Source organism: Chelonia mydas, chromosome 14 (assembly GCF_015237465.2).
Source record: "Chelonia mydas isolate rCheMyd1 chromosome 14, rCheMyd1.pri.v2, whole genome shotgun sequence".
Classification (NCBI taxonomy): domain Eukaryota; kingdom Metazoa; phylum Chordata; order Testudines; family Cheloniidae; genus Chelonia; species Chelonia mydas.
Window position 1 is genome coordinate 13201461 of NC_051254.2, and position 18383 is coordinate 13219843.

General features: G+C 46.0%; 1 protein-coding gene across 3 annotated transcripts in view; it reads right to left on the minus strand.

Annotated features, from left to right (window-relative positions):
* The window catches only part of CACNA1G (calcium voltage-gated channel subunit alpha1 G), a 146883-nt gene that overhangs the window by 83739 nt on the left and 44761 nt on the right, over positions 1–18383 (minus strand). For all 3 annotated transcript variants that reach the window (XM_043528379.1, XM_043528378.1, XM_037914245.2), the window contains exons 9-11: positions 3012–3163; positions 1741–1926; positions 746–860 (exon numbers count right to left, since the gene is read on the minus strand). In XM_043528379.1, coding sequence (XP_043384314.1) covers positions 746–860; positions 1741–1926; positions 3012–3163 — 453 coding nt within the window. The remainder of the gene's footprint in view (positions 1–745; positions 861–1740; positions 1927–3011; positions 3164–18383) is intronic.

Sequence of the window (18383 nt, forward strand, 5' to 3'; positions counted from 1 at the left end):
AGGGAGAGACGTGCATTCACGTTCCAGATGGGCACAGAAGGATTGTTACTTAGCTCAGGTCACCCAATGAATCACAGCAAAGGCAGGGATAGCACCTGATTTCCCGCCCTCCCCCTCCCCCTTCCCCACACGCTAACCCCAAGGGCCGCAAGCTGCCCTAACTCTGTGCATGGAACTCCAGTTGATATCAAGGTCCATACAGAGCTTTAAATGATTGCCATGTAGCATGCACTGGCATTTTTCTTCTCTCTGTAAAGACAGATGAAGATCCACCTAAGACTCTGAATACACAGTCCAGATTTGCCAACAGCAATACATTACACAGTACGAATTATTGCCATAAAGCAGATTCTCCTCACTATGGAGAATCCAGGCTGGCTGTCTTGCTTTGAAGCTCTCACTGGACTTGTGTCAGCCTTGCTCGCAGACCCGTCCTTTTACTCATACTAATTACCCCTCTGTCACTCCTCACAATCTTACAACTGCTCCTGCAAGAGCCTTCTCTTCTGCAGCTTTTGGCATCTCCTGGAGTTCCCCTTTCATCCGATCTCCATTTATTGTCTCGTATCATCAGAAAACGTTTCCTCCTCCCCGCCCGCATTGATACATTTTGGTTTCTCTCCCCCGCAGCTATGAGTTTTATTGAGCTCTGTAGGGCATTGTGGAAAGCAAACCTAAACTCTTCCCCCCACCCCCCCTTACAGACCCAAAGTGTGTGCTTGGTAAGGAGTGCTTGCTGTTGTACCTGGAAAACAGTGACAATGGCCCACAGCAAGGAGTCAAAGTTCTTCCTGTCTGGCAGGGTGTCTCCATCTCGCTCTGAAGCAAACTTACAGCCAAAGAGATGCATCCCCAGGATACTGAGCACAAGAAGAAGAAGGCAAGACAGGGTTGAAGATGATGGTAAGAAAGCAGCATAAAGTGGTGGACCTCTGTGTCTCAGGATACTGTCTGCCTAGCAAACAGATATGGGGAGCAAAACTTCCCTCCATGGAAGAAAGAGAGCCTTAATTTGCTTCCTGCCAGCTCTCCCATTAGTATATCTTGGGCAAGGCCAGCCTTACCCCTGTATATTAGGGACAGGCTCATCCGGGGTTGGATTTCAAGCAGGTTTGACTTATTAGAAAGATCGGAGTCATTTTCAATATCTGCACCTGGGTTTGGATTTCCAACACCTCCAAAGTTCTGGGCTGCTTGAATCTCAAGTGGATCCAATCCCAAACCTTTTGCACAGAGAGAAAAGGCAAAGAAATGATGCAAAGGGGATAAAAGAACCATGTGTGAATGAGAGTGACTTGGTTGGGTTTATTCTAGGCACATTCCCTTCTCTGCCCTTTGAAAGACAGTGTTTTGGTTAAGGCTTCTGGCTTGCTCTCTGGACAGTAGCAGGAACGTGATGTCATATGCTTGCTGCCTTGGGGTGATGCCCATGGAGGAATCACTCAGCAGAAGGGATTTCCCTTGAGAACACCCTCACAAACACAGACATGACATTTGGCAAGAATTGCAATATTCCAGCTAGGGGCTAATCTGCAGTGCCCATACCTGTTATGGAGGCTACTGTGCTTCTCATTCAGCAGTTCACTTCAAGAGACCACAGTCACAGTTATTTACTTTTGTGAGCAATCATGAAACCTATGGATTCTCTTCACATTTTCGTGTAGTCCCTGGACCAGAAACTTAAAGTACAGAGCCAGGGCAGGGCATGAAAGGAAATCAGAGTCCTTGCCACATACTCACCTAAAGATGAAGATGAAAAGCATCAGTAACATGCAGAAGGTGGCCACATTGTCCATGGTCTTCATAAGGACCACTAGCTGGCGCTGGAGGGCAGGCATGAAGCGGACCAGCTTCAGGACTCGCATCAGACGGAACGTCCGCAGAACTGACAGGCCCCCACCTTGCTGTCCCACTATCTCCCAGACGCTAAGGAAGAAAAGAGATTTACAGTGTGGGCCTTGATGTGGAAAAGGAAGCACTGAACATAAATGCATGTAGACAGCAACGAGAGAAAGGGAGAGAGAAGTGAAAGGAAAGATCCGCTCTCCAAGCTGGTGAAGCTCAGAGAAAACAGGGATGTGAAGTAGGGAGCCTGTCAGGAAGGTCTGTATGGACAGTGCCTTCTGATACCTGAATTAGTGTCAGATTTGCAAAGAGTGGAGTCCCATTAGAGCATGCCAAAAACATGCCTGTAAATCACTGAGTGCATCTGCATGCACAATTACAGTGTCCGCATGTGCCCAGTGGGCACAAAAACCCAAAAAGACATTTGTCAGCTAAAGCTATTTCGGGTCTAAACTTCCCCAATATCTGGAGGTGTTTGGATCCAGGATTTGTTGTTTAGGGCTCTCTCTAGAAAAACAAACAAAATCGAAACCAAGCAACCAAAAACCCAAAAAGCAAGCCATGGCATATAGGAGTGTGGGCGGGCATTTGTCTATAGGTATGTTTGATAATAAACAGTAGGTGGTATAAAATATGTCACAGCAAATTAATCAACACTGCAGAGGGAACCAGTGATGGTCCATTATGGCTCTTACAGAAGGTGAAAATATGATCCAAGGATTCAAATTCATGATATTAATGATGCACAGAAGTCAGAGAGACGGGGTGTGTATACTTTGAGGTGCGGGGGAGGAATATGAAAGAGGAACTCAGAAATAGGCATAGATATGAGGGAGCTGAAAGGACAAATGCTATTAAATAAGGCTCTGAATGAGGTATCACAAAAAATCATGGCTGGGCACAAGGAAAACTCTGGCCAAGGGCCATTATACTAAGGATATCTGTTTATATAATAAACTACCAAAGACAGGAACAAGGTGGGTTGCTACAGAGAGTTTTCAGAAGAGTAGAGAATTTATGGAGAAACAACAATATGGGGTACAAAAGCTAACACAGGAGCACAGGGGCCTAAGTGACCCAGAAAGGCCATTCTATCCATTATCCTCTGTTTTAATTCAACTGTCCAGTTAAGAGAAACCCTTGTAAGCAGAACACCATGCTTGTACCTGATCACTACAATGATCCCATCAAAAATGTTGTAGGGATTTTTGATGTAGCCAAATGGACCATACACGAGGACTTTCAACAGCATCTCCAGGGCAAAGAGGCTTGTGAAGACAATATTGCTGATCTCCAGCGCATTGGTGAGTTCCTCAGGCTGCGATTAAGAACAAAAAAAAAAAGGGGGGAGAAGTAGTTACATGATACAAATCTACTCTCTAGAGGTGCTCAGATTTAGACCACAAAATAGACCAGGGCCAATTACAGGAGGATGCAAATAGTAATGTAAAGTGCATGTCACTAAAAGTGTAATTTATAGCTGAGTAAAAGAGCAAGATAGCACATGGAAAAACTCCAAGGACAGTGTAAGATATAGCACTTGTTATAGATTATAGAGGTAAATCCACCCATTAACTACAGCGTCACCACTTTGATGCCTGGTGTGATGCCATCAACCATAGTCATTCTTGCTGGTGCAACAGTCCTTAGTAGACCATGTGCATTTGATTGATTGCTACTGTAACAGGAGGAGACAGTTGTAACACTGTCCAACAGAGAAATTGAGCATTATCTGTAACTCACACACAGATTATCCAATACAGAGGGGCAAACCAGAGTGTTTTCTCACACACATCAATTACGGGTCTATTCTTTAATTTACTAGGTATCTTAATCTTACATAAAGACTAAAGCTAAGATTTTCAAAAGTCATTAGTGATTGTAGGTTCCTAACTTGAGATGCCTCAAAGGAACCTGACTTCCAGAAAGTGCTGAGCACCCTCAATGTGATAGACCTTTAAGGTGTCTCAAATTGAGAACCTAAAAATGGAGGTACCCCAAAATCATTAGACACTTTTGAAAATCTTACTCTGCACCTACTCTCTAAACAGAATTAGGCAAAGATACAAGCAACTGGCAACAGGGTCTTATAATGGGAAGGATCAGGAAACCTTAATAGGTGGTACTACCAGACCTGCATATAATACTTTGAGCTTCTCTAGTGCCTTTCACCCGGGATCTCAAAGCATTTTACAAACACTAATTAAGCCTCTTGATATCCATGTGAGCTAGGCCCCAATTATGATAAACACATTACAGAAGAGTAAACGGAGGCACAAAGAGGGAATTATCTAAGGTCACACAGTGACTCTATAGCAGAGCTAGAAATAGAACCTGGGAGCTCAGCTCTGACTCTCATTCTCCTGAGTTAGGTCCCAATCAGCAAAGTATCTAAGCACGTAAAATTTAAGCAAAGCAACTTTACAACTGACAAAATAAGAAGAGGAATATCCTAAAATTAGCTGGCAATTTAATCTGTGACCTGGTGCCACTGTAGCATGTGCTGCAGGGCTATAAATACAAGACCTGGTGCCACTTTTCTGAAACCATGCAAGACAGGAACAGGGGTGGTTCAAGGACATCACCGTAGCTTTACACAGAATGTGGTCACTTGCAATCATTTGTGTCTCAGTGCACCAAGATACCACAGTGAATGGGGGCTTTATAAATACACAGATTAGACCGACAAAGCCATTTTTTGCACTGAATTCTCTATCTTTGTTTCTCGATGTCTAAATCTCCACAGACGTACGCTGAATCTTATATTTCACTTTGCCTTCCGCCCTCCTGGCATAATATTTACTCTGTAAACTTGGACCAAAATTGTTCTGACATCAGAATGTAATCCCTCCGGACTTGCACCGACAATGGCAGGAGTTTGTTATAACAAAGTTAAATCCCTACCTAGTGATTGGGAAAATGGCTGTGTCCAAAAAAAAAAAAAAAAAGTTATGGAAGGGAGTTACTGGGTGTGCTTAGCAGATATTGTTTGGGCACTTCGGATCCCTCAGCCATTTCAAAGTGCTTTTGATTCCCTTCATGACATCAACAGCACTCAGCTCACAAAAGAGGCCGGATCTCAGAAAATATTTACTTTTTCAAGAACAAAAGGGGTGGAAGGCAAAAGATTTAAATGTGCTGAAGAGAAACCAGAGGGAAAGAAAACAAAGGGTTATTTATCGATTCACAGCTTGTTGTGTCACTCTCATCAGTAACTAAACCCTGGGGCTAGAGTTTGACATTACTTTTCTTGCTGATCTTGAGTTAAAATAAAACTGCTTTAACTCACGCTGCTAAACACACTCTTGGTTTAAAATGATAGATGTCCTGGAACACACACACACACACAATCATAAATCGGCCGAGAACTTGTATGTCAAGCGCCACCGCAGGACAATTTCAAAAGCCTGCACGTGTCATGAAAACTGCCAACTCATTCACAACTGCAGAGGCTCAGAGACAGCCTGTGCTGTTATTTTCATTATGGCAGCTATTTCACTATGCAAGGAAACGTGCTCTTGGAATCTTTCCTCCTCACGCATCACCGCCAGTAATTTGGAGCCTACAGGCCACAGTCTGCCATCAACTACACTTGTGCAATCCTTTGGCCATGAAAAACATGTTACAGTGTGTCTGCCGAACAGGGTTGCCCATGTATAACTGAGGGAAAAATCTGGCCCTGCAATGAGACCCCAGTGAACTCTGCTGACTGTCATGAACCAGGCTAGAACCTGGCTCCCTCTCCCATTGCCAAGCTATCCACTCCTGGAGGAGGCAGGAAGAAACATTAAAAAATGCAGCCTGTCAAGGAGGTGATCTAAGATTAATTACAAAAAAGTAATAATACTTTGCACTCAACTGGCGCCTTCTATCTGCTAGGGGTACAGGTACCATCCCCATTTTACAGAAGGAGAAACTAAGACTGAGAGAGGCCAACTGATTACCCCAGGTCACACCATGAACTAAAGGCAGACCTGCTAGTAGATTTTATGGCTGAGATTTCTCAAAGAGCTTAGGGATTTAGGCTTCAAACTCCCACTGAAATTCAATGGGAGCTGGGCACCTAACTCCCTTAGGTTCTTTGACATCCCATTCAAGCCCAATCGCTCTCTTAAAAGCAACAGCTAGGTAAACAGAGGCAGACAGCTGAGGCTGCACTCCCCACATGAGAGACGTGCATAAAGCAAGCCATTAAAGGCACCTGATCCAGGAGGCGTCTAATCCCAACACATCCCGGACACTGGTTCTTTGTTTACAAGTGCCATGCAGTAGCTTTAACCCTGGTAAGATGAGAGAGAAGTACAGGGACCTGTCAGCGGGAATCAGCCAGTCTCCCCACTCATTGACAGAAGGACCGGAAAGCATTGTTAATAATCAGCCCCCGCTCAGAAGGGCGTCACCTGACACATGCTGTTGTAAATCATCTCAGAAAGCAACATCCTGAGGTGACAAAAATCTGTAATTGGTGTCACTGCTCTGGCTGGAGTTCAAGCTGTGGGAAAATCATTCTGGTGCCAGAGAGGTGGTCTGGGAGCTGAAGTGGGGACTACAGGCGGCTTATGTTGTTTATCTGGCAGGAAAGCCATTAGATGTGAGATTTGAAAATAACCTGCTTCCTGCATTACATAGAGCAAAGATGTCACCCTGTAGCCCGCACCACTCATTAGTGGGCTCTCCGTATCCTCTAACTCCAGGCACTTTCAGAGCTGGGGGCGGGGGGGGGGGGGGGGGGGGGGCCTGGGGGTGGGGGAGGAGACAAGGATGGGCAGTGCAGATGCTGGGAGCTTGGTATCCCTCATACCAGCATCTATGCTATGGCAGAGGGTTTATCCTTTGCTTTCATCAAACAACGCCTGAGGAAAAATAAAATCCATCCATTTCCTCTTCCTCTGAATCCCGTCATGGCTTTCCCCTGGCTCTCGACATGAACAGAGTCCAGATAACTCTCAAGAAAAAACCACCCATATTCAGTCTGTAGCGCTTTCCATTCAGCCTCCCTTTCATGAGCACCATATTCACCATATCTTTGTTTACCAAAGTACACGTGGCCTGAGACTATCAAAGCTGCCTGTGGGGATTTGGACCTGAGATTCCCAGTTGAGGGTCCAAATCCCCATAGGCAGTTTGACCAGTCTCAGCTGTCCAGTTTCCACGAAGAGAGACATACAAAAATATGACTTTCAGAAGACTCTCCTGACATAGGGTATGTCTACACTGCTGTCAGAGGTATGACCGCAGCACACATAGACCCACCAGAGCTAGCTTTGTCTAGCGAGTGCAAATACCAATGCAAAGATCTGTGGATCTAGAACCCAGCGTTGTAGGATCCTAGGCGGCAGATGCCTCCACATCACCCCCCAGAGAGCCAAGCTGAGCAGCATCCTACAATTACTGGATTCATAGATATTTAGGTCAGAAGGGACCATTATGATCATCTAGTCTGACCTCCTGCACAACGCAGGCCACAGAATTTCACCCACCACTCCTGCGAAAAACCTCTCACCTATGTCTGAGCTATTGAAGTCCTCAAATCGTGGTTTAAGGGCTAGGTACTGCAGGAAATGCCAGTCAGAGGCCAGAGTGACAGAACTCTGTGGCTGCCTGATTGGTACACATCAACTATTAACTATTTAAACCAGGAAGTTGCCCAAAGGACCCAGCTAAGCAACAATGCAGACTCTGCCTTGCCATTGCTACAGGCCTTGTCTTTTGCCCCATCTTGCTCCAGACTCTTGCCTTTGATCCTAGCCCAGTGGACACTGCTGGGTGAGCTGCCTATGCCTCGGTCACTACAACTAACACAGTGAGCTGCAGCAGCATGAACTTCAGAGTAGGCTGTACCAGCTTGCCCGGGACCCTGAATAATTATGTGAGTGGCTAGCTTGCGCTGAAGTCTTTCATGCTGCAGCTTCACTGCTATTGATACTCATACTAGCTAGATTAAAGCTAGTAGAGATCTCTCCTCACCTGCTGCAATCCAAACCTCCAGTTGCAATGTAGACATACCTTAAGAGATGGTGAACATGCCAAGTGCTCTCTTTAGAGCTACTGACATAATATGCCTGGGATAGTCAAAGATTCCTGACAAAGAACCAGTTGCTAGGATATGTTGCGAAGTAGGAAAGAGAGTTACACATCCAAGACCAAGTTGTTCTTCCCCTCACCATCATAAACAAGAGGGTTTGTTTCAACTTCTCTGAGAGGGCCCTGGATTTTCTGGGAAACTGCTGATTTTGGAAAACACAAGATTTATTTGGTTTACGATAATTCTCAGTGCAAAACATGAACCTCACCTGCAGCACAATACCACCTGCCCACCAATTAGATTAAAGTGCATCTATCATAGATTGAGATTCTTCGTTCATAGAAGATTTGCTCTCATCGATGAGATTTGCTCATCGGCGGCAGCAGTGACTAATTAAAAGGAAAGTGCCCTACGATTAAACCACAAGCACCTTGAAAGAGTGAGATCTAAGTGTGATTCAAATGAAATCTCAAATGCGGTGGACCAGATTTTAGTGGAGGCTTTGGTAAATATGAAATTCTGTTTCCCGAGCACCCAGTCTTACAGGCTACATAGCTGTAGTGTCTGTGAGACTGTCCCGGATACATCCAATGCTATGAATGGTGTTTGCATGTGCACTATGGTCCATTTGTATCAAGCAGTATGTTGACACGCTCTGGCTGCACGTATGATGTGAAAAGACAGCACAATGTCTCTCATAAAAGCCATGCGGATGATCAAATGTAGGTTTTTCAAGCCTCCTGCAGAGGAAAATATCTGAGAGCATCAATAAGATCTTACTGTCGCCGTCAAGAATTGAGCCATTCAGGACATCCACTATGGCTGTAAGAAAATGATTTCTGCTGCTCTGGCTCCTGTTCTAGGAGACTGCAAATTTATCAGCCCAGAGCCTGGGGTGGAGAGGGGGGGGGGAAGATCTCTGCAGGGCACATGGCGTCTGGAACTCACAGAGATTAATTCATTTCTTTTTCCCCCCCAATAAGCAGAATGATTCAGATGGGATGAAACCTCTCTTGCTGCTCACGGGAGAAGCGTATTGAGCCCTGCTTACAGATTTCAAACTGTGCAAGTTAGTGGGAATCACAACGGAGTCAAGTAACATGGGCAACTGGAGAGGAACAAGTGAAACTTGAGCTGTTGCTGTCACACATCCAAAGCCAGGCTCTCCCAAGCTTAGACTGAAGAGTCTAGAGAGAAGCAGTCAAAAGCATTCCTTGCAGTTCAAAGACATCTCATCTTGGCAGGAGCAATCTCTCTGGATTGGATCAGTTATTGTCAGTCTAAGATGGGGCCTCCTGAAGAGAGGGTTGGGACCCAAGGACTGCTTGATCCCAACTGGCAGCGAGCACAGGGTTAACACAGGGGTACAGGGATCCCCTGGCTTCACCAAAAAAATGTCACGTCAAGTGTCTAATGAAGGCGTGAGTCACACTGGTCATCATAATGACTGCAAGATATATGTATGGAAAGTATGTGAGGAATTATGTGAATATGATGTTCTCTGTGCCGGTAGTTAAAGGCAAGTCACTCAAAGGTAGCATGCATTGAGACACTTCTCCCGAGAGGAGGTGGGACATACTTATCTCTTTGGTGGACCACTGTGTACTGTGCGTCTTACAACAGACGTCTATCAGCATATTGAGTCAAATGTCAATGAAGAGCTTGTGGAGACTACAGAAGAAAACGAACAGGAAGAGGTAAACAGCTGGGGTCAGAAGCAGGGAAAAGGGGCTTGTTTTCAAGGGAAGATCAAAGATCAGAGATGCTCTGGAATCCTCCAGTCTATGAAGACAAGCTGCCTCAATCGTGTGAGAGGGGGGATTTCAACCATCCTGGGTGAAACCTGGGAAAAGGACTTGGAGCAATCTATCTTGTAGAAGACACGCAAATGCCTTGTGCATTAAGTTTAGGCTCCAGAAAGGAGGCTATGGTTTTATTTTATACGTAACCATTTGTTTCCCATATTCTTACTTCCTATCACTTGAATGTCTGTTTGTTGATAACTAACTTATTCTTGTTTTCACTATAAATACACGGCTAGATCTATCTCAGTTCTGTAAGTGGAGCGGTGATCCTGAGTTGAATCTTGGATGCTGGTGTGTGCTGTTCCTTTGGGAGTAGAGAATCTGAGAGCTCTGAGAGTGTTCACCGGAGAGGAGGCTGAGCACGCTGGGGGACGCTCCGAGGATTCAGGGGTCAGTGTGTGCCTATCCCTAACCTGCACAGAGCGCGCAAGGCCTGCGGGGGCCTGGAAGGCAATGCTTGTGTTACCTGAGGCTGGTGGAGTCAGGGAGCTGAGCCAGGGCAGGCAAAGACAAGACTTCCTCGTGCTAAGGGCAAGTGGTAGCAAGGTCCTGCACAACCCTGAGTACTCCCGGGAAGCATCACAAGGGCCGTGTGCTCGTCTTGCAAAATACAGGAGGCACGGTACATGTCTGAGAGTGACTGTCCGTGTATGTGATGGGAATGGGCTGTAGGAAGAAAGGATGGGTTTGTAGTTAAGGCCCTGGACTGGAGCTCAGAAAATCTCCCAGCTCTGCCAAAGATTTCCTGGGTGACCTTGGGCATTTGATATCTCTAATCTGTCTTGGCTAAGGGCAAGTTAAAAGGTTGCTTAGGCTATGTTTGCACCGCACATCCCCATCCTTTGCTATCCACAGTGTTTTCTCCATGTCCCCTTTGTAGCCTCCTTGCACTACTAAGCTGAGTGACTGGCACCCAGGTCTAAGCCTATCCCAAAGGAGAGTGTCTTCGCTGCAAACCCTCCCCCTGCCTTATTGTGTCCTCACTAATTCTGCAATTGTCTGTGTTTTTTCTGGGGGCATGTCCCATAATGCTTTGTGCTGAGACACCCTATGATTTCCCCCAGCAATTGTGGGAGAACTTGTCTGTCCTTGCGGGGAGGGGGGAAGCATGGAAAGGGCAGTGGAGGACTGTCAGCACTCGAGTGGCTCAGTACCCTACATCTTCACTTCCAAATGGGCAGGTGCCAGCCAACATTAAAGCAGAGCCCGCGTTCTCACCTACACTCCCCACTGGATAAACTAGCCCAGCTTAAAGTGCCTTCAAAACACAAGCCAGAGGTTTTTCTGTATGGATGGTAGTGGGGGCTGGGCTAAAACCAGGGTAAGAGCCTGGGTTAACTGTGTTGTGTTGACGTGTCCTTGGGGTTTTCTGTAGTACCCATCACTTTGGTATGTATGCGCTTATTTGTTGGAGTGCATTTGTTTGCTGACTTGAAAGCTACCCTAGTAAATGCCAAGTGACTATACAGTTGGTACATCTGAGGATTAGTTAAATTCTCTGGAGTTTGCTACTTTTAATTTCCCAGTTACAGTTGACAATGAGATGAGAGTGATAGGAATTATGCAGTCTGAACAATATTTCTCTCCAGTACCTGCCTCCTCCCTTCCTCCATGGGCATCTGAGCAAAGGTCAGAAAGCTCCAAAGAGGATTCAACACTTATCCCACTAACATTAACAAAATCAGTCCTGCCACAACGCAAGGGATGGACGGGGATGATCTGCCAGAAGGTCCCTTCTGATCCAACTGATTCTGCCTATTGTGCATCCAGAAGATGATGCAAAGTGCTCAGCTGCTAGAAACATTGCAGAATAAAATCTCTCTGAAATCATTACCATGGCAACCTAGGATTCCAAAGGAAAGATACAACAGAAAGAGAGAAAAGAACAACCTCAGCTATTTCCCAGGAAATACCAACAACATTTCACTGACTCATCATTTAAAGATATTTGATTTTTCTTGTACAGCCCTCGCCCCACTCAACAATTTTAAGACACAAATGCAAGATTTCTCCTCCGGCCACTGGGTTGGACTCCACTGCATTAGAGAGCTCTCTGGTATCTGTGAAGACAGATGAAATATATGGATCAGAGTCAGATTTACAATAGGATACAGGACAAAGAGCCACAGAGTAAAATAAAAGGACCTTCAAATCGTTGGGAACAGCTGCTAATGCACAAATGGGGGAGCTTTTTTTTCCGTCTTATCCCATGTCACAATCTATACTGCTATCCAGTCGTCTCCCAGATTCTTGCATGCCGCAAGTTTGAGAAAAAACCGGATGCATGGCTAAGACATGATACACATGGGGAGAAGGGGACTGGTTGAGTTCCTAGGGGACAGGTGTCCAAGTCGCTAAAAAGATACCAGCTTTACTTGTTCCCCTTGATGACAACTCAGCTTAGAGGCCAAGACCATGGCTGTGTGCGTCTATACAGTTCTGGAACAGCTTCAGAAGGGTTGAAGCAGCTTTCAGGGCTTCCCCCTGTCCACCCCTCCTGTCCATCCCCAGAACAGTTTAGGCAGACTTCAGAAGCTCTTCGGCGCTCTGGACATCCTCAGAAGTGCTTCTGTTCCCTTCAGTAAATATAGCTCCTCCTAGCTCCAGACCGTCTTGCTATTTTATAAATAGAAACTCCAAGCCATATTTTTGGCAGTGACATTCCTTGTGTTTGAGGGCCCATACAAGGAAATGACTTTAGCTGTTGTTGTTGTGTCTGTTGATGACTTTAACCTGAGTTATGATTAATCAGAACCTGATACATTTTCATCTTTCTACACTGATCTTCTGCCTAATTGGTTCAAAATAAAGCGCTCTCTCCATGGAAGATGGTTCAGAAAGAAACAGGATTGCAAGGACTTTTTTTTTTTTTGAGTGGCTTCAGCTCCTTCATTTTTTACCCATCTCACTGATACAAGACTGTCACCACATAAGCAGATAGCATGTGCTTCCAGGAAATCTTGGACTGTGTTCAGACTTCACTCAACTCTGCACCTCTCCTCTCCAAATCCACCCTGCCATGCCAGCCTGGTCACATGCAGAAGGGGCAGCATTATTCAAGTTTACCTCCTCTCCTGCCCCCGGAGTACATGTAGTCTGGGATTAGCAGCCATTTACAAAGAGGAACTGACAGGTGACTAGCTGAACCCGTCTCAGTTTCATCTCATCAAAATAGACAGACAGGAGATTTTGTCACAGACTAAACTGATACTGAAACCTGCAAGAGCTGAACATCTGATGCCGTAATGAACATGCTGCAAGAGCCATTCAGAAGATGGTTTCCCCTCCAGGTGAACTAGTTAAACAAGAGGAACTCTCCTTCCTTTCTGTCATGTTCTGTCATTTCTTCCATCCTCCTCTCAGTCCATGTCTACACTACAAAAGAAGTCGACCTAACTTACGTCAGCATACAGCTGCCACAGTAACTATAACACTTGTGCAGGTCTACACTTGGCTCCTTGTGTCAGCAGTACACGACTTCCCCAGGAGCGCTTGCATCAATTGGACTGTCCATGGGGGGCGGCTCCTGAAAGCCAGTAACAGTTGGCATAAACAACGCAGCATCTACACTGACGCTGTGTCAACTTAGCTACATTGACCGTGACTCTACGTTACTCATGGAGGTGGAGTTAAGTTAGTGTAGTGGGGTAGTTACATTGGCAGGAGCGAAATTTAAGTGTGGACACTTCCATAGGTAGGTCGACGTAAGCTGCCTTGTGTCAGCCTAACTCTAGTTTAGACCAGACCTCTCTTCCTACTACTCCTCTCCCTTACACTTACCGTCTTGCCCCTTCTGAACTCACACTCCTTTTGGGAAGGAGAGATTGTCCATTGATTAGGGCATTACCCTAGGACTCAGGAGATCTGGTTCAACTCCCTGCTCTGCTACAGACTCCCTGTGCTGCCATGGACAAGTTACTTAGGCTATGTCTACAGTGCCCCACAGTTCAGACTATGGGGGTGTGAATAGCATTGCGCACGGACGTGCAGGGCTGCAAATTCCCTGTGCGGATCCTGCGGGTGGGAACGAATAGGTTCCTAACTCACATTAACATGGATTGTAAGGTGCTCAGAATAGACAGTGACAGGGACCCTGTAAGTGCAGACAGGCTTTCAGTTCCCATTCCAAACTTTCTGTTCATTTTTAACTTGCTTCACTGGGCTGCTTGGCCTTTGCAGCTGCATTATTGGCAGTCAGCTCTTCCTGCCATTGGTGACAGGAAGGGTGGCCTCTAATAGGGCCAATTCAGCATAGGACACCTGAGAGAGAGAGAGAGAGAGAGAGAGAGAGAAAGGAGAACTGTAGCAGTGAATGGATTTAAGGGACAATGGAAAGCATGAAGAGCAGGGGCAGACCACCTTTACTGAGGAAGGAGTCCAGCTGAGTACAGGGGCCATAAGGAAAATACCTACAGCCTAGAAGCAGCATGGGGCTGATGTAAATGGCGCTATGTTGTCCCCCCTCACAAATCCTGGCACTGGGGAGCGGGCTGGGTGCACAAAGGGACATACCCCGTAACACTGAGCAGTCTGGGGATTCTGAGCTGCTCTGCTGCCCATAACCAGTCCTGGAGTGGGGCAGGGGCAGGGGGAGGGGAAGAGGATCTGCTCTGTTTTAGCTCGGTTACAAGCCCTAGAAGCAGCAGCTCAGAGGACACAAAGGTTGTCTTCAAATCACCTTTGCCCCACAACTCCTAGAGCTGTGCCTTCTGTCCTGCATCTTTCAGGAGACGTAGCAGAGCATCTCTGTCCTAGCTTGAGATTTCAGGAAGATTAGTATCCTCAAAAATGCACGAAAAACATGGACTGGCTCATCCCTCTGCCCAGCTTTTGAAGGAGCTTAAGCTGAACAAAAGCTACATTTCCACTTGGTCACACCTGGTAAGTCCTTGAGATTTAATACCCTCGATTTCTAATTCATCTAAACTAAGTACAAACTTCATTCCCCATTAGCACTCGAGAATATACCACAGGAAAAAACAGACTCACCCTGTCTTTGTATAGCTCTCATGGAGCTTTGCTGAAACTGGGTTTCTTATACAGGTAACATTATTCCTAATTTTGACTGTCTTCCATGGAGGAAAAGCCTATTGTTTCCTAATGACATCAAGAAACAATTCGACCAAACTGTCTCCAACAGGCACGTTTAGCAGATTGGAGACAGAGGCTTTTGAACCTTGGTTCCCATCCTCCTCCACTTTAGGGAGTTAAATAGGGTGACAATGGGACACAGCGTTTGGGCAGAGGTAGAATGAGGTAAGATAAGGCAGCAGAGGTGCTGGGACAAAGCTCTGGAGTGAGACAAGAAGAGTGAAAGAGAGGATTAAATATGGGTAAATCACACAATAAATAGTAACTAGACAACACTTACAAGCAAGAACATCAGCTGGTGTGACTCGACAGAACTACACGGGCCTCAGTGGAGCTACATTGATTTACATCAGCTAGGATGTGGGTCAAAGTGGCACATGTAAGCCATGAAGAAAGAAGGAGAAGTCCCTGACTACACACAGATAACTGATTTGTCATCCACACCAGGATGACACAGTAAGGTTTGAGCAAGTACATCATCTCCCCCATTTCATTGAGTCCAATTCTGAGAGCAACGCTGTCAGAGCAGAGAGGACATGTGGGTACTATTGGCAGTTGAAATGAACAGCTGTAAATGACAATCTGATGAAGCCTGTGTAGTCCTCAGTGTCTGAACAAAATGAACAGGATAGGATTGATACTTTCAGCCTCCCGTCAAGGAATTACAGAAGACTTTAGCAGAAAAGAGAGGACAAGCGAGCCACGTAGCCAAATATTTGGAGAACTGAAACTTCTTGCCAAAAATTCCAAGCCTGTCCCTGTTATATAAAATCTCCTGTAACCTTCAAATCCAACTAACTTCCAGAGTTTGGGAAAAGTCTTCTGGCTGAGCCAGACTTCCCTCTTTTCCATGTGCTTGGTCTATAAAGCAACATTGTTTTTTGTGTCTTATTCCAGAAGGCCTTTGGGAATAGAGTCAATAAAGATACATTAATTCCGCCAAGAGGCCATCGATTCCTTTTATGTATCGAACATTTGCATGACCCCATTAGGCCCATGCCCATGAAAACAATTAGCCTCTGTAACAACAGAGAATGGGTTTTGAAAGTTAGCCATCACTATGATTAACAGTTCTGACAGTTTCCATTAGCAGTGATTTGATTCCAATAGACTCCAACAGCAAACTTTTAATAAGGGTAAATACTGGTTAAAGGCAAGCTAATTAAAAGGAGCACATGCAAATCTATAGGGCGCATCATTTCCCCACAATCTGCATAGCCTATTCAACTGTAAGATTAACCTGATATTACAGATACAAGCACTGAGCTGGGAAAAGATGACAGGCTGCCAGGGAAGAAAAGCCTCAAAATGCTGCCAAAATTTTGATCATGTGGTTAAGAATAGCTGGTATGGGGCAGTGGAGATGTGTAATGAAGTTAAATAGAGAGGTGGGATATACACCAAGGCAGAGATACTGATCTCTCTATGAATTAAGGGCTCTGTATGAAGATACGAATGTACTGACTAATGGATGTGATTTATAGTGATCTCATGACAGAATCACCAGGGAAGGTCCCAGTGCAGAAAAGCACATGCGTGGGGCCCATTTAAGCGTGTGCTTAAATCCTGTTGAAGTGCTTTTCTGAAAAGCTTTCCTTTTTCTTCAATCAGGGCCTAATGGACTAGGTTCACAGAGCTCTCATGAGGAAGATGCTGAATTCGAACCAGGTTGAGCCGAACTGAAAGGTGAGGCAAAGTATTATGGGCCATATCCTCAAAAACAGCACAGTCCCCATTGATTTCAATGGAATTCAGTGCCAATTTACACCAGACGGAGATCCGGTGTGTTCCATGCAGATGATCCTTCACGGTCATGTGCATGAGATAAACTTGAAGGGAAACCCACGTGCTAACAGAGCTGCATGACGCACAGAGCTAACAGTCAGCATCAGGGACAATTCTTGGACACAACTGTAAGGACTGGACAGGATCCAAGGAGGTATAAAATAGATATTAAAAACGTCACTTACTTTATTTAAACACCCCCAAATCTACTGATCGTGAAGACCTGACACAAATCCACCAATTGAAGAGAATTCAGAATTCAGGCTTCTTTAGTCCACTTCATCTGGTATGGCAGGGGTCAGAGAGAGCACGATGTTCCATGCTCTGACACAAGTCACCAGCACAGTCAGCAGGAGAGAACATACCATTAATGCAACTTACCATGCAATTATTCCAAGACCTGGGTAAATCAGTTTGGATAAGACAAAGGGTGACCTGAGCCCTGCTCATATTATATCAAGGATGTGGCTCTTCCAGAACACAGCAGACAACACAACATTGTGATCCTGAGATGCTGACGTTCTGCTAAGTTCCGTGTTGAGCTGGAAGGAGTTGCCCCAATATGCCCAACCAATCGCTCACCCCCAGCCATGAGCTGCGTTCCGAGACTTGCCTTGCCTTAAAAAGGAGGGGAGCTCAGTAACTGCAAAGCCCCTCTAGGGCTTATCCTGAAAGCACCTTGCAGGACGGGCCCATTGTTGGACTCCATGACGGCTGCAGACCTCACATCCATAGCAGAGTCTTACACTTAACCGTCTGAACTCGGCGCTCAGTTTAAATTAGTTCACAGCATCTTTTAAAGATCCTTGATCACTGACACCTCAGCCTGCCCAATCAGCAGCAGCCTCGATGTTCTTCCACACCTGCCCTGTCCCTCCCTTGCCCCTCTGATCTATCCTCTCTCTTTCCACATGGAGTTCAAACTCTTTGGGGTCACTGAGGGCTCTGCCCTGTCTGAATTGCCCCCTCCCCCCCAGACTGTTTTTTTCACCTGTCTCCTCCTTTCACTCTCACCTTCTTGCCCCTTTTCAGCTTCTCTGCTTGGAATTATACCCCTCTTCCTTTGCAACCAGCACCCCGGCCCTCCTCCTGCCAATCCTCCCCATGAAACTCACTCCTTTCCTGCTCCTGAGTTTGGTGGTGAAAGTAGGTTGAACCAGCATGGGGAGTTCTCACCACATCACCGAGGAGGAGGAGGAGTGGGTTTGTTGCCCCCCAGCCATCCAAGGCGAGAACGGGAGCGCTCCCTCTGCTTCTCCTTACCCCTGACTGCATTACCTATTCCTCTCCTCTGCCCTACCCTACAGACCTTTTAACCCTCACACCTCTCCTCTCTTCCCCTCCATCAGGGCTTAATTTCTGGCAGGGCTGAGCCCTGGCACTTCTGGGATTGGCAGTTCATAGCTCCGGCACCTCTGGGCTTAGTGCATCAGTTATGACTGTAAAAAAACAGCTTGAGCCCCAGCCCCTCTTTCATTACAAATTAAGCACCATCCTCCATGTTACCTTCATGGCCTAGGAACATCTTTTTTACCCCATCATCTCACTGGGGCAGGGCCCTATGACTGTGGACAAGCCCTTTAAAGCACCAGGCAGAGCTATGGTCCAATTATGAATGTCCTTTCATAGGGCACTATAAACCAGTATGACGAACTCACCAGCCAGAGCATCCAATCAAGCTCTTAACAGCAGCAGCATTTCAGGTCCCCTTCTTCCAGGATGGGCATATTTCTCAAAATCAAAAGGGTCTCACATAAATAAAGGGCCCTTCCCCTAACCAGGGCCCCCTGCAGGTCTCTCTGCCAACAGAGCTGTTTGTTGGCCTTTTATCT